Below are 18,620 nucleotides of genomic sequence, written 5' to 3'. Positions count from 1 at the left end.
ATATTTGCCATAGCTGAACACTCACTACACCTTCATACATCTTCTTCATTTGGCTTCTATAACCACTCTCTTGATTTTTCTCATTCTTCACTAGTTTTTCCCTCTCATTTCTCCTTTGTCTGCTCTTCTCCCCAGGCTCTTAATGTTGGAACACCCCATGGCTTAGTCTTCAGTTCTCATGTCTTTTTTATCTTGGTGATCTCTTCTAGTCCTATAGCTTTAAATATCAAATATAACTAAAACCAAGATCATGTCTTCAACTCAAACCTCTCTTTCCAGTTATAGATTACATATGTCCAGATGCATTCAGCATCCTATGTATGTCTGATGCACATTTCCAAAATCAGATTCTGATCTTCCTTTTCAAGCCTCTTTCTGCTCATAATTTTCCTCTTCTCATTTAAGGGCAAATTTATCTGCTAAGGCCAAAAGCTTGGGGTTATCCTTACCTTCTTACTCTCTTTCATATCCTATAACCAATTAGATGTTAATTATATATCTAGAATCAGACCACTTTTCATATCTCTGCTGATAGTATTGCAGTCTGAGATGGCCTAATTTGTTTCTAAACCCCCTCCCCCAAACCTATTCTTTTTTTTTTTTAAGATTTTATTTATTTATTTGACAGAGATCACAAGTAGGCAGAGAGGCAGGCAGAGAGAGGAGGAAGCAGGCTCCCTGCCGAGCAGAGAGCCCCACAAACCTATTCTTGATTTAGCAGCCTCACTGATCTTTTAAAAACCAAAGTCAAAGCACACCACTCTTTTCCTCAGAAACCTGCATTGACTTTTCAGTTCACTTATAAATAAAAAGTTCTTACCATATCCTCCAAGACCCCAGATGATGTTTGTTTCCATGCCCCATTCCCTTACCTCAACCCCACATCCCTTACTCTACCCTCTTTCACTCTGCTTTAGTCATGTTGGCCTCCTTGCAGATATCTACCCTAGTTGCGATGGACTGGAATGCTTTTTTCCTCAGATTATCTGTAGGACTGATAATCCTTGCTTCCTTTAAGGTGGTTCAGTGAGGCCTAATCTGACCACCTTATTTAAAGGTGCAGTGTCCTCCACCATTCCTTCTTACCTTAGTCATTTTATTTTTTTCTTAGCAGTTACAACTTTCTAATACACTAATACACTATAAAATTTACTTATATTACTGTTACATTTATTATATTATATATATATTATTATTATATTTATTATTACCTGTCTTCCCCAGTAGAATATAAACTTCACAAGGGCAGGAATGTTTTGCCTGTTTAGGTTACTGATGTATCCCAAAGCATCTACAAAGTGTTGCTGGCCCATAGTAAGTACTCACTATATTGAATGACTATTTGGTGCTGGGTATGCACTTGTGAACAAGAAAGTTATGACTTCTAGCTTCATGAACATACAGTCTAAGTGGACAAGATGAACATTAAATCAACAAATAAGTGATTAACAAAAATTTTAAATTCCATAAAAATAGAGTGTTATGGACAAGAAAAACAGGAAACATATAATTTAATTTGGGGAGTACAAATTTTAAAAAGTATATCCATTTCATTTTCCTTAATGTCCAGATAAAAGTCTTACATGGTCCACAGTATCTGCCCTATTTAAACCTACCACACTAAAATTGGTAAAAATCTGCGAGAGAATAGTGAGGGTCCTCCTAATTACAATGAACCTAATTGATACATCTTCATGACTTGCTTTTAAGAATTTGAAACCTTGAATTGGGAGCAGATAAGATGAGCAATAGAGTCTGGCATGATAGAGATGGCAGAATTTCTGGTAGAGTTAGGAGTATCTTTTATGTCATTGAAATGGTCAATCATGGATTCTCTCTGGATAGGGAGGCAAATGGTCTGGGAGAATTGAGAGAGGTGGAAAATTTGGAAGTCAGGTGAATATGATGAAGTCAGGTTTACTGGGAGTACATCTAAAACAATACCTCTTCCATCTTCCACTTCTTTAGATTTTAGGATCTCTATGGAACAGTTCTGTTTAATCCTGTCTCTGATCTATTAACAATCTTCTCCTTCCCTCCCTCTCTTGTCTCTCAGTAGTTAACTGTGTTGTTAAATTTTTTCATGTCCTTTTTGTTCCTGCATAGTATGTAAGATATGTGATAAAAGTTTCCAATTGTAATTGTGGATTTGTTCATTTCTCCTTCAAGTTCTCTTGCCTTTCGTTTTGTATATTTTGATTACATACAAATTTAGTATTGTTAGGTCTTCCTATTGAATTGACTCTCCTAGTTCTGCAGGGTGAACTTGCTCACTTTTCATAAGTATCCTGCCAACACATCTCTTTGACAATCCCTGACTTAGATTATGTCTCCACTGCTCTGCTCTCTTATAAAAAGGCCTGATGTAGATTATTTTTATCTTATCTCACATCCCCTATTCTTCTTTTTTTCACTGTTCTCAGCCTAAAGATAATTGTAAAATAAAATACTATTTTTTAATGATAAAACTTAACTACCTAATAGTACTGATGTTTGAGCAGAAAATCTCAAATAAAAATGTGAGTATTAGGAAATTGTTTGATTATGGAATGAATGTCCACACAGGAAAAAATATTTATAAGTATCCAGCTGTCCTCTAGCTATAGAACAAACATTATTTACAGCCACTGAATCCTGGATATCTAAGAGATCTTAGGGCTTATTTTTAATAAAATAATAAAAATTATAAAATTTTAATTTATAAATTATAATAAAAATATTTACAAGTATCCAGCTGTCCTCTAGCTATTGAACAAACATATATCATAGCCATTGAATCCTGGATATCTAGGAGATCTTAGGGGTTATTCAATCCAAAGCTAACATCTGTGGAGTCCTTACCATATGTTTGATATTATGCTACACACCCGATATATATTATCTCATTTAATCTACACAAACCTTCTGAGGTAGATACTGTTATCCTCTTGTACATATGAGGAATCTTACTTTGGTGGTATAGCTGCCTTCCATGACGAATCTTGTCCTTATAGAGGTTCAGTAACCTTCATAAAAGGTCACAACTAATAAATGATAGTGCTGAGATTCAAACCTCAGACACTTTGACTTTGAGAATATGCGCTCATAAACACTATTCTCTACAGTCTCCTCTTTATCCATCAATCCACGTGGTCTGGACAGTTGACTATCTAATCTTCATTTTAGGTAATGGTGAGCTAAGTATTTTCCTGGAGTCTTTTCAATTTTTGGACAGATCCTTATTGTTAAAAAAGCATTTCCTATATTGAGTTGGAATCATTCTCTACATACCTTTTACTCCATCTCACAAAGCAAGAGAATAAGTTTGCTTCCTCTTCTAGAACAAACATTCCCTTTTCTCCAGTGGTATGCAGTTTCTCATACCCATTGCTATTTGGTAAATGTATTTTTGTAAACACCTTAGTGTGTCAGGTTTATGTTCATGATTATATTTCCCCTCCTAGTTCTATACTTTCCAAGTGAAATTTGAGGGATATTTTTCTTTCATAGTCTTTTTCTGGGTTTTAATGATAAGAACTCTGATTTCTTTTAAAATCTTCAGGGACTTATTGTTTATTGGGAAGACATGAAGTGGATATTAAAGATAAATGACTGTAAAAATATATTTAGTAAATACTAACATTGTGATAATAATGGCAGCAATAATAGCCAACATATTAGAGGCCAGGTAATCTGAGTGCTTTCATCACAACAACTTTGTGGCAAAGATGCTATCAATACTGACATTTTACAGCCTAAAGAAAATGAGACAGTCTAGTTAAGTAACTTGCGGAGGGTCATACAGTTTGTAGGTATTAGCCAGGTTTTTAGCAGAGACTAAGTTCCATAGTCCATGTTTGTAATCCTTGTGCTACACAAATCTGTAGAACTTTGGAAAAAGTCATAAGCTCTTCAGAATGAGGTACTTGACAGTGGATTTTGGGCTGGAACTTTGAGGACTGAGTTTGTATGGTCAGAAAGGAAGTAGGAAGGGCAGCTAGATGATAGGAATATCATGAGCAGAAACATTACAGTAGAGTGTTACTGAATGTTTATGGTTGAATGTTAGGAGGTAGAATGTTTAATGTGGCTAACAAGGGCCTGGATCATCCGGCTTTCATGTACCAACCATTCTTTCTTTTTTCCTCTATCCTTGAGCCACACAAGCCTTCTTTCTGTTCTTTGAACATGCTAAGTGTACTGGCATCCTAGGCCTTTGTACTAGCTGATTTTCCTACCTGGAGTGTTCTCCTAGAACTCTAATGTGTGATTGCGTATTATTATTATTTGGGTCTCAGCCTGGCCTTTTCTGACCATAGAACCTACAGAAGCCTTCCTGCCTTCCTTACCACATTACCCTGTTTTATTTTTATCATAGTTCTCCTCTCTGAATGGTGTGTAAGCACCATTAGTTAGTTACCTGTTCAATATCCACTTCTCTTTTTTGTTGCTTTGCTGAGAGAATCCTGCTGTAATTTGGGGGAACAGTGTGCTCAAATACTCATTTTTCTTGGTCTCCCTTGTATTTAAGCACAGTTTGGCCAGTGAAATACAAAGGTATGTGTGATGGAAGTATCTGGGAAAAAATTTGCTCTTCTGATAAAATGGTAGATTTAGATGTGGTTCTGTCACTCCTTTTATATCTACCTGCCCCTGCCTTGAATGTGAACGCAACACCTGGGGTTTCTGTAGTTCTTTGTGACCATGAGGGAAAGGCCAAGAGAACTGTAGGAACTGTTTGACATCAATTAACCAAAGGTAGCATTGTCATACTTTTTGTTATGTGATCACAATTCCTGGTACCTAAAACCATTGCTGTATTTTATCTTTTTGTCAGTTGGCACAAAAACCATTCCTAACTGATAAAGATGACGTTGTCAATGGTAGAAACCTGGAGAAGTTCGGAAGGGAGCTAATTTGGGGAGGCAGAAATGATCATCAGTTTGAGTTGATATTGCTGCATGCCTCTACTTACTGTAGGAGGCAGTATAGTATAGTGGTTATAACAGTACCAGCCTGCTGAAGTTTAAATGCTGGTTCTGTGAGTTACTGGCTATGTGAACTTGCACATGTCACCTAACCCCTCAATATTTTTCCGTTTCCTCAACTGTAAATTATGGATAATAACAAAGCCTAACAGAGAAATGGCTGAAACTAAGAGTAGATAATATTTTTGAGAATATAGAATATATAAAGAAGATAAAGGATCAATAACTGATTAATATCTGCATTTTGGGATGTAGGAATAAATAGAGTCAATGAAGGAGATAGAGAAGAAATAGTTTAGAGAACAGGAGAAACAGGAAAGCAAAATATTGCAGAAATCAAAGGAAGTATTTTAAGAAAGTAATGCTTAACAGTGTTGATTACTATAAAACTATCAAGAGAATAGGAACTAATAAAAGCTTTTTTTATTTGAGAACCAGAAGAGAGTATTTTCAGTATGGTGAGGGGTAAAAGTTGGGTTACAGTAATTTAAGATCGAGCAGAGAGAAAACAGAGGCGAGTGAGTATCACATGCTCATTTAACTTACTTCAGTTCAACTACATGAACTCTTGCAATAAAACAGGAACGTGTTTTTCCATGTGTACTCTTTATTACATACTCTAAATTAATATAGGCTATAGTGTATTGTACACATGTTATGGAATAGGGTTGTACACCCAAGACTATGTATAACACCCTTTAAACAATTTAAAGGCCTTTTGAAGATAATTTTAATTATACTGATTTTGACTGTTTGATTTTCACATAGTGGGCTGACTTTAGAACCTAACCACTACATAAAATGTAGCTCCACTGGGAATATAGTTTTGAATATAGACCACATAGATCTCGATTGCTCTGTACTGGTTATAATTTTACATGTGTGGTGGCAGAGGCTAGAGCTAATGGTTTTAACCTGGGGAGAAGAGGTTATCTCCTTGTTCTATTTCTGTTCTTCCTTACACCTATGAGCATTATGGAAGAAATTGCTTAACTTCTGTCCTCCAACTTTTTCCTTTCTAGATTTTGAAACCTGTCAACTTAGCACATGGGAAAAATGTGATAAATTATTTGACCTCCTGAAAAATGATTTTGCCTTTTAGATAATAAAGCCGCTTTAGTGTATCTTTGATTATGTTATTAAAATACAACAGAAGACTTGCCTATTCTAAAATTATTGTTGAGCAAACCATTGAATCACCTTTTGAAAAGCAACCGTGAAATAGTAAACTCCGTTATCTTAAATTTTTTAAAAAATGGTTTTCTCCTAACTATCTAAGATATACATGTTAGAAAGTTTGGAAATGAGAAGTCTAACAAAAAAATCACCACTAAGTCTTTCGTTCATAGAAAACTTTATATTTTGTTGTATATCCTTCTAGCTTTTTGAAAATACATATTTAAAATGATTTTAACATAATTGAGATTAAATTTTATATATAGCTTTATATCCTATTTTTTCTTTTAACATTGTATAATTTCCCAAATTATTATCTTTTATTTTGTATAATATCTCAATTGATAATACCCTGTGTCATAGACAATCTAGTTTAGATTTTGTAGCTTTTATGTAATCCATCATGGAGCGACTTTAAGCTTAGTTTTAACTTGTAATATAAGAAAGGAAGACCAAAGTTTTCACTTTTGATAAAAGTTTTTAGAATCAAATTTTCAAATCAGTGTTTTTTGTTGTTTTTTTTTTTAACAAGTCTGAAAAAACATTCTTGATAGGGTGCTTAGGAGCTAGGAAAAATGTTTAAAAGGCATGTTGATAAGTGGTTGAGGCCTAATATCCCCAATAATTCCTTATTAGTTGATCTCTTTTTATTGTTGCTGCTGCTGTTGTTAAGTCATCTTGGGAAAGTAATTTAAATCCTTGGGAGCTCAGTTTTCCCATTTATAAAATGAGAGTAAGCTCACTAATTTCTAATGTTTCCTTTGGCATTCCGTATTTATGTTCTAAAATTATTTCTTCCCTGTCATATCATATTTATGTACTGATAGGTTATCACCTACCTTACTGCCGAACTCACTTGTCCTTTAATATATATATATTTAAAATAGGCTTTATTTTTTAGAGACATTATAGTTTCATAGCAAACTGAGTGAAAAATACAGGAAGTTTCTATATACTTCCTTCCCCATCAAAATTTCCCACTAGACATGTCTTATAATTGATGAACCTACATTGGACACATCATTATTATCACGCAAAGTCTACAGTTTACATTGTGGTTCACTCTTGGTATAATATATTCTGTGGGTTTGGGGAAAGGTGTATAATGATATGTAGCCACCATTATAGTAACATACAGAATAGTTTTCCTGCCCTAAAAATTCTTTGTATTCCACCTATTTATCTCTCCCTTCCTATTAATCCCTGATAACCACGAGTCTTTTTATTACCTACATAATTTTGTCTTTTCAGAACATCATATTGTTGGAATCTTGCAGTTTGTAACCTTTTCAGATTGTCTTCTTTCACTTAGTGATACACACTTAAGGTTCCTTCATGGTTTTTATGGCTTGATAGCTCATTTCTTTTTAGTGCTGAATAATATTCCATTGTCTGGATGTACCAATTTATTTATCCTTCACCTTCTGAAGGACTTCTTTGTTGCTTCCAAGTTTTGGCAATCCTGAATAAAGCAAGTTTTTGTGTGGATATAAGTTTCAGTTCATTTGAATAAACCTTTAATATATTTTTCATTTGATAATCTTTAAAACATTTTATTTTTTAAAGTTTTTTTATTTATTCATTTGACAGACAGAAATCACAAGTAGGCAGAGAGGCAGGCAGAGAGAGAGAGAGGAGGAAGCAGGCTCCCGGCTGAGCAGAGAGCCCGATGCGGGGCTCGGATCCCAGGACCCTGGGATCATGACCTGAGCCGAAGGCAGAGGCTTTAACCCACTGAGCCACCCAGGCACCCCTAAAATATTTTAAATAAATCAAGAAAAGTTCGAAAAACTTGAAACAAGATGGGATCAGGAGGGAGACAAACCATAAGAGACTCTTAATCTCACAAAACAAACTGAGGGCTGTTGGGGGCACAGGATGGGGGGGTGGTGGTTATGGAGAGGGTAGTTGGGTTATGGACATTGGGGAGGGTATGTGCTATGGTGAGTGCTGGGAAGTGTGTAAGCCTGACGATTCACGGACCTGTACCCCTGGGGCAAATAATACATTATATGTTAATAAAAATAATTAATAAAAAAAAGAAAATATGGTGTCGGGTAACCAAGTTCAAAAAGAAAACAAATGTCACATTGGTCAGTTTTAGAAAGAAATAAAGATATTTTCCCCCCTTAAAAAAAAAAAAGTTAGAAAAACTATAGTTCTTGAAGCCTAAATCAATAAATACATATAAGGGGGCCTTAACACTACAAGTGAGTTTGCAGAAAGTAGGTATATTTTGTAATTAAAGGACAAAGAGCCCCTTTCTGACATTTTGCCCTGGGTCACAGATTTGAATCTTAGTTGATGAGCTGCTAATAAACCTAAATGACTTCTTTATTGATCTTGAAAGAAAGGATGAAGAGATGATAATATTAGCTTTGTTGTGCTGATTTGAAAATGATACAATGCCCATTAGATACTAACTTTTATAAGTAACATTAAATGAATATAAAATGACAACAATTTTCAGCTGTATTCCAGCCATTAGCTGGAGGTGGAAGAGGCTTGATCACATTATTTTTATCTTCTGCACTTTTCCTTCTTTCTTCCCCCTTTTTTATAGAGTGTAAATAAAATAAACTTGAGCAATGTGTACTTTAGGAGAGCAATTTGAATAATAGGTTATGATTTTCATTATATCCAATTTTTTCTAAGTACTTAATTATTTTTAAATGGTTCATTCCCATTCAATTTAAAAAATGTATTTCATAGTAACCGTCTCATTGAAACTTTTTTTTTTTTTTTTAAATATTTATTTGAGAGAGAGTGTGCACATGCACACAAGGTTGGGGGCAGTAGAGGGAGAGGGAGAGGGAGAAGCAGACTCCCCACTGACCAGGGAGACTGATAGATGCAGGACTCGATCCCAGGACCCTGGGATCATGACCTGAGCAGAAGTCAGCGGCTTAACCGACTGAGCCACCCAGGCGCCCCTCATTGAAACATTTTAAGTTTAACATTGTATCTGTATGCTAGAGCTATATATTTAAGCCACATTTCAAGAGAATCTATAAATATATATAAGAATTTGATGATCCTTCAGTTGAATATTGAGATTTGGGAGAATTTAGTTTTTACCCCTGAAATTATCCTTTAGAAGCAAATTTAGAAACAAATTATAATTAATTGATCATGATTAATGATGTGTAAAGTCTGTTGGTATTTTTTCAGCGTTCTCTGTAATTCACATAAATTTCTCATTTTACAGGTGCTTAGAGGTGCTGGTTATCCATAGAAAAGTTTGTTTCTACCACAATGTCATTCAAAAATTTTATTCACTCTTAATGTTTTAATTTTTTAATATAATTTATTTAAAAGAAAGTTTTAAAGTGGTTTAGAATGGGTTGTTGGATTGTTAACGAATCCCAAATTGACAAAGGTTATAAGGTTGTTGGGTCTTGCCACAAAATTCCAGGTATTGCTTTTTTCACTTTTGAATTATGTAGCTTTAAGAAGGTAATATGTAAGGTATGGATTATTACTATCTATAACGACACTATTTTTCATGTTTACCAAATTATTGAAAAAATATTTTTTCAAATATGTGACTATGAAAAGACTAAATTTTTAAAAATAGCTTTTTATTACTGCTTTTGGCCAATTTAACAATTCTCTGAGGTAAGAAGATTGGATATCTTTTGCTGCATTTTATAGATGATAGTCAGGTAGAGTGATTTTGTCCAAGGTCTCATCAAGGTAAGTTGTAGAACTGAGTTTAGAATGGGCCTTCTGACTCAGTTTAATGGTTTTTCTTCTGTGTAATGGTAACAGTCTTTCATAGTATTTTACCATAGTCAGTAATACCATTTTGTTTTATTGTCTGTTACTACCAAAAGAAGAGAAATCTTGATTCTTTAGTAAACCTTTAAATCACAGAAGGTGATTCGAAGACTTACTTTGGCAGGGTGGGGAGGTAGGAAGTGAATGATAATGTACTTAATTTTGATGATCTACTCTTAAATGGAGAAGCAGGTATTTAGCTATAAGTAAACTCTGCAATGCTAATTAACCTTTTGTCTTTTGCCAGAACAGTGAAACAGTGGTACTGGATAAATGTAAATGAGAGAAACTAACAAGAGAGATTCAGGGCTAAAACATTAGATTTCGTCGTGTGGTCCTAGTGTGCACTTTTGCATAAGTGATTTTTCTGTACTTTCTGTTACAGATGCTGAAAATTTCTTCTAAGGAGAAATATCCCTTATTTACTTTTGTAAATGGTCATTCCAGAGACTATGATTTTACATCTACTACAACCAATGAAGAAGACCTTTTTTCAGAGGATGAAAAGAAAAAATTAAAAAGATTTAGCACAGAAGAATTTGTCTTGCTCTAAAGATTAGTGTATTTGTGCTTGTTGAGAAGAACTCCTCTGCAGGGGGAACAATGAAGAGAAACAAGTTTACTTGAAACTGGCTTATTTTCACAAATATCTTAATTTTATATGTTCTTTAAAAAAAACATTTGGAAATATACAAGTTTTAGAGATATTTTTCTGAAAGAGAAATGATTTAATGAATCTTTATTTCTAATAAATATCAAGTGATTCTGGCTGCATTCCTATTTCCCTAAGATCTGCTAACGTTAACTCTAACTTAATTGTAAGCCTTCCAGTCTTCAGATTCTTCCACCTGAGGCCACTAGTCTCCTGAAGGGTTTATGATATAGGTCCCAAAATCGGAATCACCAAATAGGTTTGGAAGCTTCCACTTAGACACTAACAACCAGAAGACCAGAGAATGAACCTTCAGTGCTGCATAGCCTCCTCATATTATTGCAACCAAAGGATACTTGTGGATGTATCTGGATATATTAAATAGCAGTTGTTAGCTGTGATATGCATACAATTATATAAGTAGAATTGTAAGTTAATGTAATACTTAGCAATATGATTTTATAATGGCTCCTCATTTTGCTTGCTATCAAGTCTTCTCTGAGGAGTGAATATAAAGTATTGGTGTTCCCCAGAAATTTAAAGGTTATGTTATTAATAACTTCATCTAATCAAATCAGATAAAGGCAATTTTAAGGCAGTAGTACTGTTTGTTTCCTGTCTCAAAAATGGAATTTTATGGGAATTCTGCTTACTATGGAGTTTTTTAATCTAAAGATAAGGACTAAGAAAGATATCAGTAAATGCTCCTCAATGTGATTTTTGCTATTTGTATGAATCAGTGTAGTAGTATTTAGAAGTTGAGGCTATCTATAAGGTAATTCTGCCTTAAGTGTGTTATGTGTTATTGAAAGGCAAATATGTGATATAAAAATATAAGAGTTATTATTCAGTCAGGATTATGTACTTTAATAAAGATGTGAGAACATAAAGTACCTTTGTTTGGTTTTAATAGGATTATTTTAGTTCTTTAATTTGAAAAAATCATTGTCTCATATGAAGTCTATTTATTTTTTTATTTTTTAAAGATTTTATTTATTTATTTGACAGACAGAGATCACAAGTAGGCAGAGAGGCAGGCAGAGAGAGAGGAAGGGAAGTAGGCTCCCTGCTGAGCAGAGAGCCCGATGCGGGACTCGATCCCAGGACCCTGAGATCATGACCTGAGCCGAAGGCAGCGGCTTAACCCACTGAGCCACCCAGGCGCCCTGAAGTCTATTTATTTATAATGAAGGCAAGTAATATTGTTTCTCTGAAAGCAAAATATTAACTTGCTTTATGGAGCTTTCATGTTTCAGTGCAGAAAGGTGACTTACAAAGACATAAAATTGTGTATCTTTTAAAGTCATTGATCTCTTCCATCAGAAAGCCTATTTGTTAGGTTTAGAGTTGCATACAAAACAGAAACAGAGGGGGCAGTTGCTTTAATATGCCTGATGAGAGAAATCAGGTTTGGCATTTCCCTGCGAGAACAGTTTACTACAATGATAAAAATGGCCTGAAATCTAAAATTTTCCTTTATTCCAGGTAAAATCTGGACAAATTAAGTCCAGTACTAATTTTCCTAGAATGTCAAAGCATTACGGGAATACGAAGCCAGTATTATGCCCGATTTTATGCGCTGCAGTTGTATTGTCTAAACTATTGCAGTTTGTTTTTTATATGCACCTGCAGTATTCACAGGATTTTACAACAAACACATCAAATGAGAGTACCCATACCTTCCAATGAATCAGAACTGATTGTAAGTATTCTCTTACAAGAGCTATATAAAAGTTTAGACTTATATTCTTGCATTCTACTATTTTCTCACCATCTTTGGGGATCATTTTCTTTTTTAAAGATTTTTTTATTTATTTGACAGAGAGAGATTGCAAGTAGGCAGAGAGGCAGGCAGAGAGAGAGAGGAGGAAGCAGACTCCCCGTCGAGCAGAGAGCCCGATGCGGGACTCAATCCCAGGACCCTGAGATCACGACCTGAGCCGAAGGCAGAGGCGAAACCCACTGAGCCACCCAGGTGCCCCCATCTTTGGGGATCATTTTAAGTAGGTTAAAATTAGACCTGGCCAAAGTTGAGAGGTGAGAGGAGGCAGAAACTTCCTTTACATTGAATTATATTGAAAATACTCAGAATACTAAAAAAAAAAAAAAAAAAAAGAAAATACTCAGAATACTGTACAGAAAAAACAAACCAATCTTGTAATACAGTCATCCCCATGACTGAGAATAAATGTGTTGAATCGGAAATGATCAGCATAATATGCACATTAAAAAGTATTCAATAATGTGTATGAATGAATGCATGCATTCATGAAAATTGAGATAGGCTGATTGATTTATCTCCCCTGTTAATTCAACTTCAGCTGAGGACCAGCCAAAAGTTGTGCTAATCTTTTATTGGAAAGGCAGCAACAAAACTACATCATTAGATTTAGAATAGAGTTACTGTATATTCTGGTTTCAGACTTTGTTTTGAACACAGATTTCATTTCAAGTTCTGACAGCCAGTAAACTCGGTCAATAAAGCTTACGGATGATCTCTTTCAGACTGGAATAAAGGAAAGTAAAAAAAAAAAAAAAAAAAAGACGATACTAAGATGGGTGTTCTGTTAGAATTATTAAAGGAGGATCCTGCATTTAGACATCAGTATTAAGATACTAGTTTTACCATTAACATTTCAGAAATGAATTTTTAAAATTCTTAATGTAACTTTTTGATGGCAAAGGTTTCTTTTCTCTCTTCCTCATAAGATTTGACACTTTGAATCCCCTTTTGTCAATGTATTAACCACCAGCAGGCAATGTTGAGAGTCATTTGCTGAATGAGTGAATGAAAAGATCCTTTACAGTACAAGTATATCCAAAAGGATTTCCCAAGGTATCCATTTTTCTGTTTTTATATTAAACTAGCCCCATTAAATCTATATTATTGAGAAGACAATAGTATTAAAAATTTAGGTCACTTTAGTGTTCTGTTAACCTTAGCATTGTCCAAGGGCAAGCATATCTAAAAATATGTATGTTAATTCTGTCTTGTTTTTAGAATTAAAGAAATAAAACAGCAAAAATGACTTATCTATATAATATATCCAGTGCTAGGTCAGAAATCTTAATTTTTTAGAGATTCTAGTTACTTTCTATCATTGCATGCTGGAAAGCACTATATTTCTGGTCAAATCATACTAATCTAGTCCCTCCACCCCGTTTTCTCTGCTAATTATTTTGGAAGTAGGAAAGTTGTATTTTCATGCTTTATCACAATCACCTTCAATAGCTTGCATTGTACACTGAAGTCTTTTTGACTATATATATAACCAAAAAAAAAAAAAAGCACAGTCTAAGAATTTTCCAGAAGCAGGAAATGAGGAAGAACAGATAATGAAAAACACTTTGAAAATATTAAATAAGTATATGAATTTCCATTGAAATAGACATAAGATAAGGAGAAAACTAGAATTTTTAGTGAAACTGAAGCAAGATATCCAGAACATATTGATAGAAGCAATTTCTTGGAAAGGATTAAGGGATTACTGTTTCCTATAAAAAGAAGAGTACATTTCTTTCAAAAAAATTTAGAATAAATATTTTGTATTATTTAGTATAGCCTCAGTACTGCCAATCACCACAATTTAGTAGTACTATATTCAGTTGAGGATTTAGACTGAATATTTTTAGATAACTGAATTGAAACGGTGAAACATCCGGCCAGAAAAAATTGGAAATATCTGATCCTATTCCAAAATATAAATTTTATATCATTTTATAGTTTGAATCTTAATTCAATTTAGAAATCTTAAGCATTTCTGTGTGGTTTTCATGATTATATAAAGACTTTCTCCTTGCCTATAAACTTTGAAAAATATTATATTTAGAGTCAGTATTGCAGAACATTTTTGAATTAGCATTTTCTTCTCTTTCTTTTTTATAGTCCTCCTCAACATTATTGGTGGCAAGCAATGGCCCAAAACATTCACAACTACAGATATAAAATTTCACTTATTCTCTCACAATAAGAAAAATATATTAAAAATGAAGACTACATGTATGTTATTAGGTAGGAAAATTACTGTGCTACTCTGTAACCAGTTCCTCCAGAAATTTAGAAATTCAACCTTCCTTTATTTATTTATATATTGAAGTATAGTTGACATACAATATTATATTAGTTTCAGGTATAAAATACAGTGACTCAAAATTTATATACATTTTGAAATGATGACCATGATAAAAATGTAGTTACCATCTGTCATCATACAAAATTATTACAATATTGTTGACTATATGCCCTATGTTATACTTTACATTTCCATGACTTGTTTTATAACTGGAAGTTTGTACCTCTTCACCTATTTTGCCACTTGCCCTGTCCCCCTGTTTCTCCAGCAACCACCTGTTTGTTCTCTGTGTTTATGAATACATTTATTTATTTATTTTGTTTTTTAGATTCCACATATAAATGAAATCATGTTATCTGTCTTTCTTTAATATATATACACACATATATGTGTATCATATCTTTATCCATTTATCTGTTGATGGACACTTCCATATTCTATGTTGTAATGAACTTAGAGGTGCATATATTTTTTTGGATTAGTGCTTTTCTTTTCTCTGGATAAATACGGAGAAATGGAATTGCTAAGTGGTATGGTATTTATATTTTTAATTTTTTGAGGAATTTTCATAGTGGCTGCACCAGTTTACAGTGTAGGAGGGTTCCCTTTTCTCCATGTTTTCTCCCACACTTCGGTATTTCTTATCTTTTTGATACTAGCCATTCTGGCAGTTGTGAGGTAATCTCTTTGTATCTTTTTTTGGTATTGCCCTCATGATTAGTGACGTTGGGCACATTTTCATATGCCTGTTGGCCACCTGTATGTCTTGGAAAAATGTCTATTCAGGCCCTTTGCCCATTTTTTAATTGGATTGTTATTTTTGGTGTTGAGTTGTATGAATTCTGTATATATTTTAGATATTAACCTGTTATATATTATTTGCAAATATTTTCTTCTATTCAGTACGTTCCCTATTTATTTTGTTAATAGTTTCCTTCACTGTACAAAAGCTTTTTAATTTGATGTAGTCCCAATTATTTATTTTTACATTTGTTCTCACTGACTGAGGTGACAAAGCCAAAATAAGTATTTCTAGGGCCAATGTTCAGAGTTTACTGCCTATGACTTCAGTTCTTACATTTAGGTCTTTAATCCACTTTGTTTTTGCACATGTTAGAAGAAACTGGTCCACTTCCACTCTTCTGCGTGTAGCTGTTTGGTTTTCCCAGCACCATTTGTTGAAGAGACCATCTTTTCCCCATTGTATATACTTGCCTCTTTATCATAGATTAATAGACCATATAAGTGTGGATTTATTTCTGGCTCTCTATTCTGTTCCATTATTCTACATGTCTGGTTTTGTTCCAGTACCATACAGTTTTGATTACTATAGCTTTGTAGTATAGTTTGAAATCTGAGAATGTGATACTTCCTGCTTTGTTTTTTCTCAATTGCTTTGGCTACTGGGAGTATGTATGGAGGTATTCTGTGGTTCCACACAGATTTTAGGATTTTTTTTCTAGTTCTGTGGAAAATACTACTGATAAGGATTGCATTGAATCTGTAGATTGTGGGTAGTATGGACAATGTTATTCTCCCAGTCCATGAGTATGGTATATACTTCCATTTATTTGTGTGATCTTCTGTTTCTTTCATCAATGTCTTAACAGTTTTCAGAGTGCAGGTATTTCACCTCCATGGTTAGATTTATTCCTAGGTATTTTATTCTTTTTGATGCAATTGTAAATAGGATTCTTAATTTTTCTTTACGATAGTTTGTTGTTAGCATATAGAAGCACAATTTTCTGCATATTAGTTTTGTACCCTGCAACTTTGCTGAATTCATTTATTAGTTTCAGTAGTTTTTATGGTGAAGTCTTAAGGTTTTTCTATATGCAGCATCATGTCATCTGCAAATAGTGACAGTTTTTCTTTTTCCTTTTATTTTTCCTGTCTGTCTGCTGTGTCCGAGACTCCCAGTACTATGTCGAATGAAAGTGGCAAGAGTGGGCAGTCTTGTCTCTTGTCTAGTTCCTGATCTCAGAGGAAAAGCTTTCAGCTTTTCACCATTAAGTATGATGTTAGCTGTGGTATTGTCACATCTAACCTTTATTTATGTTGAGGTATGTGGTATGTTCCCTCTATACCCACTTTGTTGAGAGTTGTTATCACAAATGAATATTGGATTTTGTCAAATGCTTTTCCTGCATCTATTGAGAATATCATATGATTTTTATCCTTCATTTTGTTAATGTGTGGTGCATCATATTGATTTGCAGATACTAAACCATCCTTGCATTCCTGGAATAATCTCATTAATCATGGTGTATGATCCTTTTAAAGTATTGTTGAGGGACTCCTGGGTGGCTCAGTCAGTTAAGCATCTGTCTTCGGCTCAGGTCATGATCCCAGGGTCCTGGGATCAAGTCCCATATTGGGCTCCTTGCTTAGCACGGAGCCTGCTTCTCCCTATGCCTGCCTCTCCTCCTGCTTGTGTGCTCTTTCTCTCTCCCTCTATTTTTCTCTCTCTGAAAAATAAATAAAAATCTTAAAAAAAAAAAGTATTGTCGAATTGGGTTTGCTAATATTTTGTTGAGGATTTTTGCTTCTGTGTTCATGAGGGATGTTGGCTTGTAGTGTATGTGTTTGTGTGTGTGTGTGTGTGTGTGTCTGTCTGTCTGTCTGTCTGTCTTTGGCTTTAGTATCAGGGTCTTGTAGAATGAATTTGGAAGTTTTTTTTAAAATACTTGTTCTTCAGGTTTTTTTTAAATAGTTTGAGAAGGATAGGATTAACTCTTCTTTAAGTGTTTGGTAGAGGGGCACCTGGGTTGCTCAGTCGGTTAAGCATCTGGCTTGATTTCAGCTCAGGTCTTGATCTTGGGGTCGTGGGATCAGCCCTGTGTTGGGCTCCACACTCAGTGTGGAGTATGCATGAGATTCTCTCCTTTTCCCTCTGCCCCTCCTCCCCCACTTTCTCTCTCTAAAATACATATATAGATACATACATACATACTTCAAAAAAACGTTTGGAAGAATTCACTTGTGAGGCCATCTGGTCCTGGATTTTAGTTTGCTGGGAGTTTGCTGATTACTAATTCAATTTCATTACTAGTAATTGGTCTGTTCAGATTTCCTATTTCTTCCTAATTTAATGTTGGAAGATTATATATTTCTAGAGACTTATCCATTTTTTGTAGGTTGTCCAATTTGTTGCCATATAGTTGTTTGTAATAGTTCCTTATAATCCTTTATATTTCTGTGGTGTCATTTGTAACTTCTCTTTCATTTCTGATTTTAAGTCCTCTCCCTTTTTTTCTCTTGATGAATCTGGCTAAGGTTTATCAATTTTATCTTTCAAAACTAGTTTTTAGTTTAGTTGATTTTTCCTTCTCTCCTTCCCTCTTAACCCTCTTTCCTTCCTTTCTTCCTTCTTCCATCTCTTTTTGTTTCCACTCTAATCTTTATTATTTCCTTCCCTCTGCTAACTTTGGCTTCATTTTTTCTTCTTTTCTTGTTCCTTTGGTTGTACGGTTAGATCGTTTATTTCAGATTTTTCTTGTTTCTTGAGGTAGGTCTGTATCACTATACACTTCTTTTTAGAACTGCTTTTCCTGTGACCCATAGATTTCAGAACATTGTGTTTTCACGTTCATTTTTCTCCAGATATTTTTGATCTCCTCTTAGCTTTCTTTGCTGATTTACTGTTCATTTCATAGCATGTTATTTAGCTTCCACATGTTTATATTTTTTCCAGTTCTTTTTTCTTGTAATTGATAGCTAGTTTAATAGCATTTTGGTTGGAAAAGATGCTTGATATAATTTCAGTCTTAAATTTATTGAGACTTGTTTTGTGGCCCAACATGATCTATCCTGGAGCATGTTTCACAGGCATTTGAAAAGAATGTGTATTCTTTTTGGAGGGAATGTTCTGGGAAGTCCATCTTGTCCAATGTGTCAGAGTCACTGTTTCCTTATGGGTTTTCTGTCAGTATCAGTGATGCCAGTGGGGTCTTAAAGTCATCTATTATTGTA

At 34.3% G+C, this 18,620-nt stretch overlaps 1 protein-coding gene across 7 annotated transcripts in view; it reads left to right on the top strand.

Annotated features, from left to right (window-relative positions):
* Positions 1-11,530, top strand: part of ATG4C (autophagy related 4C cysteine peptidase) — an 83,722-nt gene extending 72,192 nt beyond the window's left edge. For all 7 annotated transcript variants that reach the window (XM_047723764.1, XM_047723760.1, XM_047723762.1 and 4 more), the window contains one exon: positions 10,309-11,530. In XM_047723764.1, the coding sequence (XP_047579720.1) occupies positions 10,309-10,476 (168 nt within the window). In that variant the 3' untranslated portion in view covers positions 10,477-11,530. The remainder of the gene's footprint in view (positions 1-10,308) is intronic.
* The last annotated feature ends 7,090 nt before the right edge of the window (positions 11,531-18,620 follow it).

Source organism: Lutra lutra, chromosome 4, assembly GCF_902655055.1.
Source record: "Lutra lutra chromosome 4, mLutLut1.2, whole genome shotgun sequence".
Classification (NCBI taxonomy): domain Eukaryota; kingdom Metazoa; phylum Chordata; class Mammalia; order Carnivora; family Mustelidae; genus Lutra; species Lutra lutra.
Note: the sequence above shows the minus strand (reverse complement) of the source record. Positions and strands in the feature narration are given on the sequence as shown.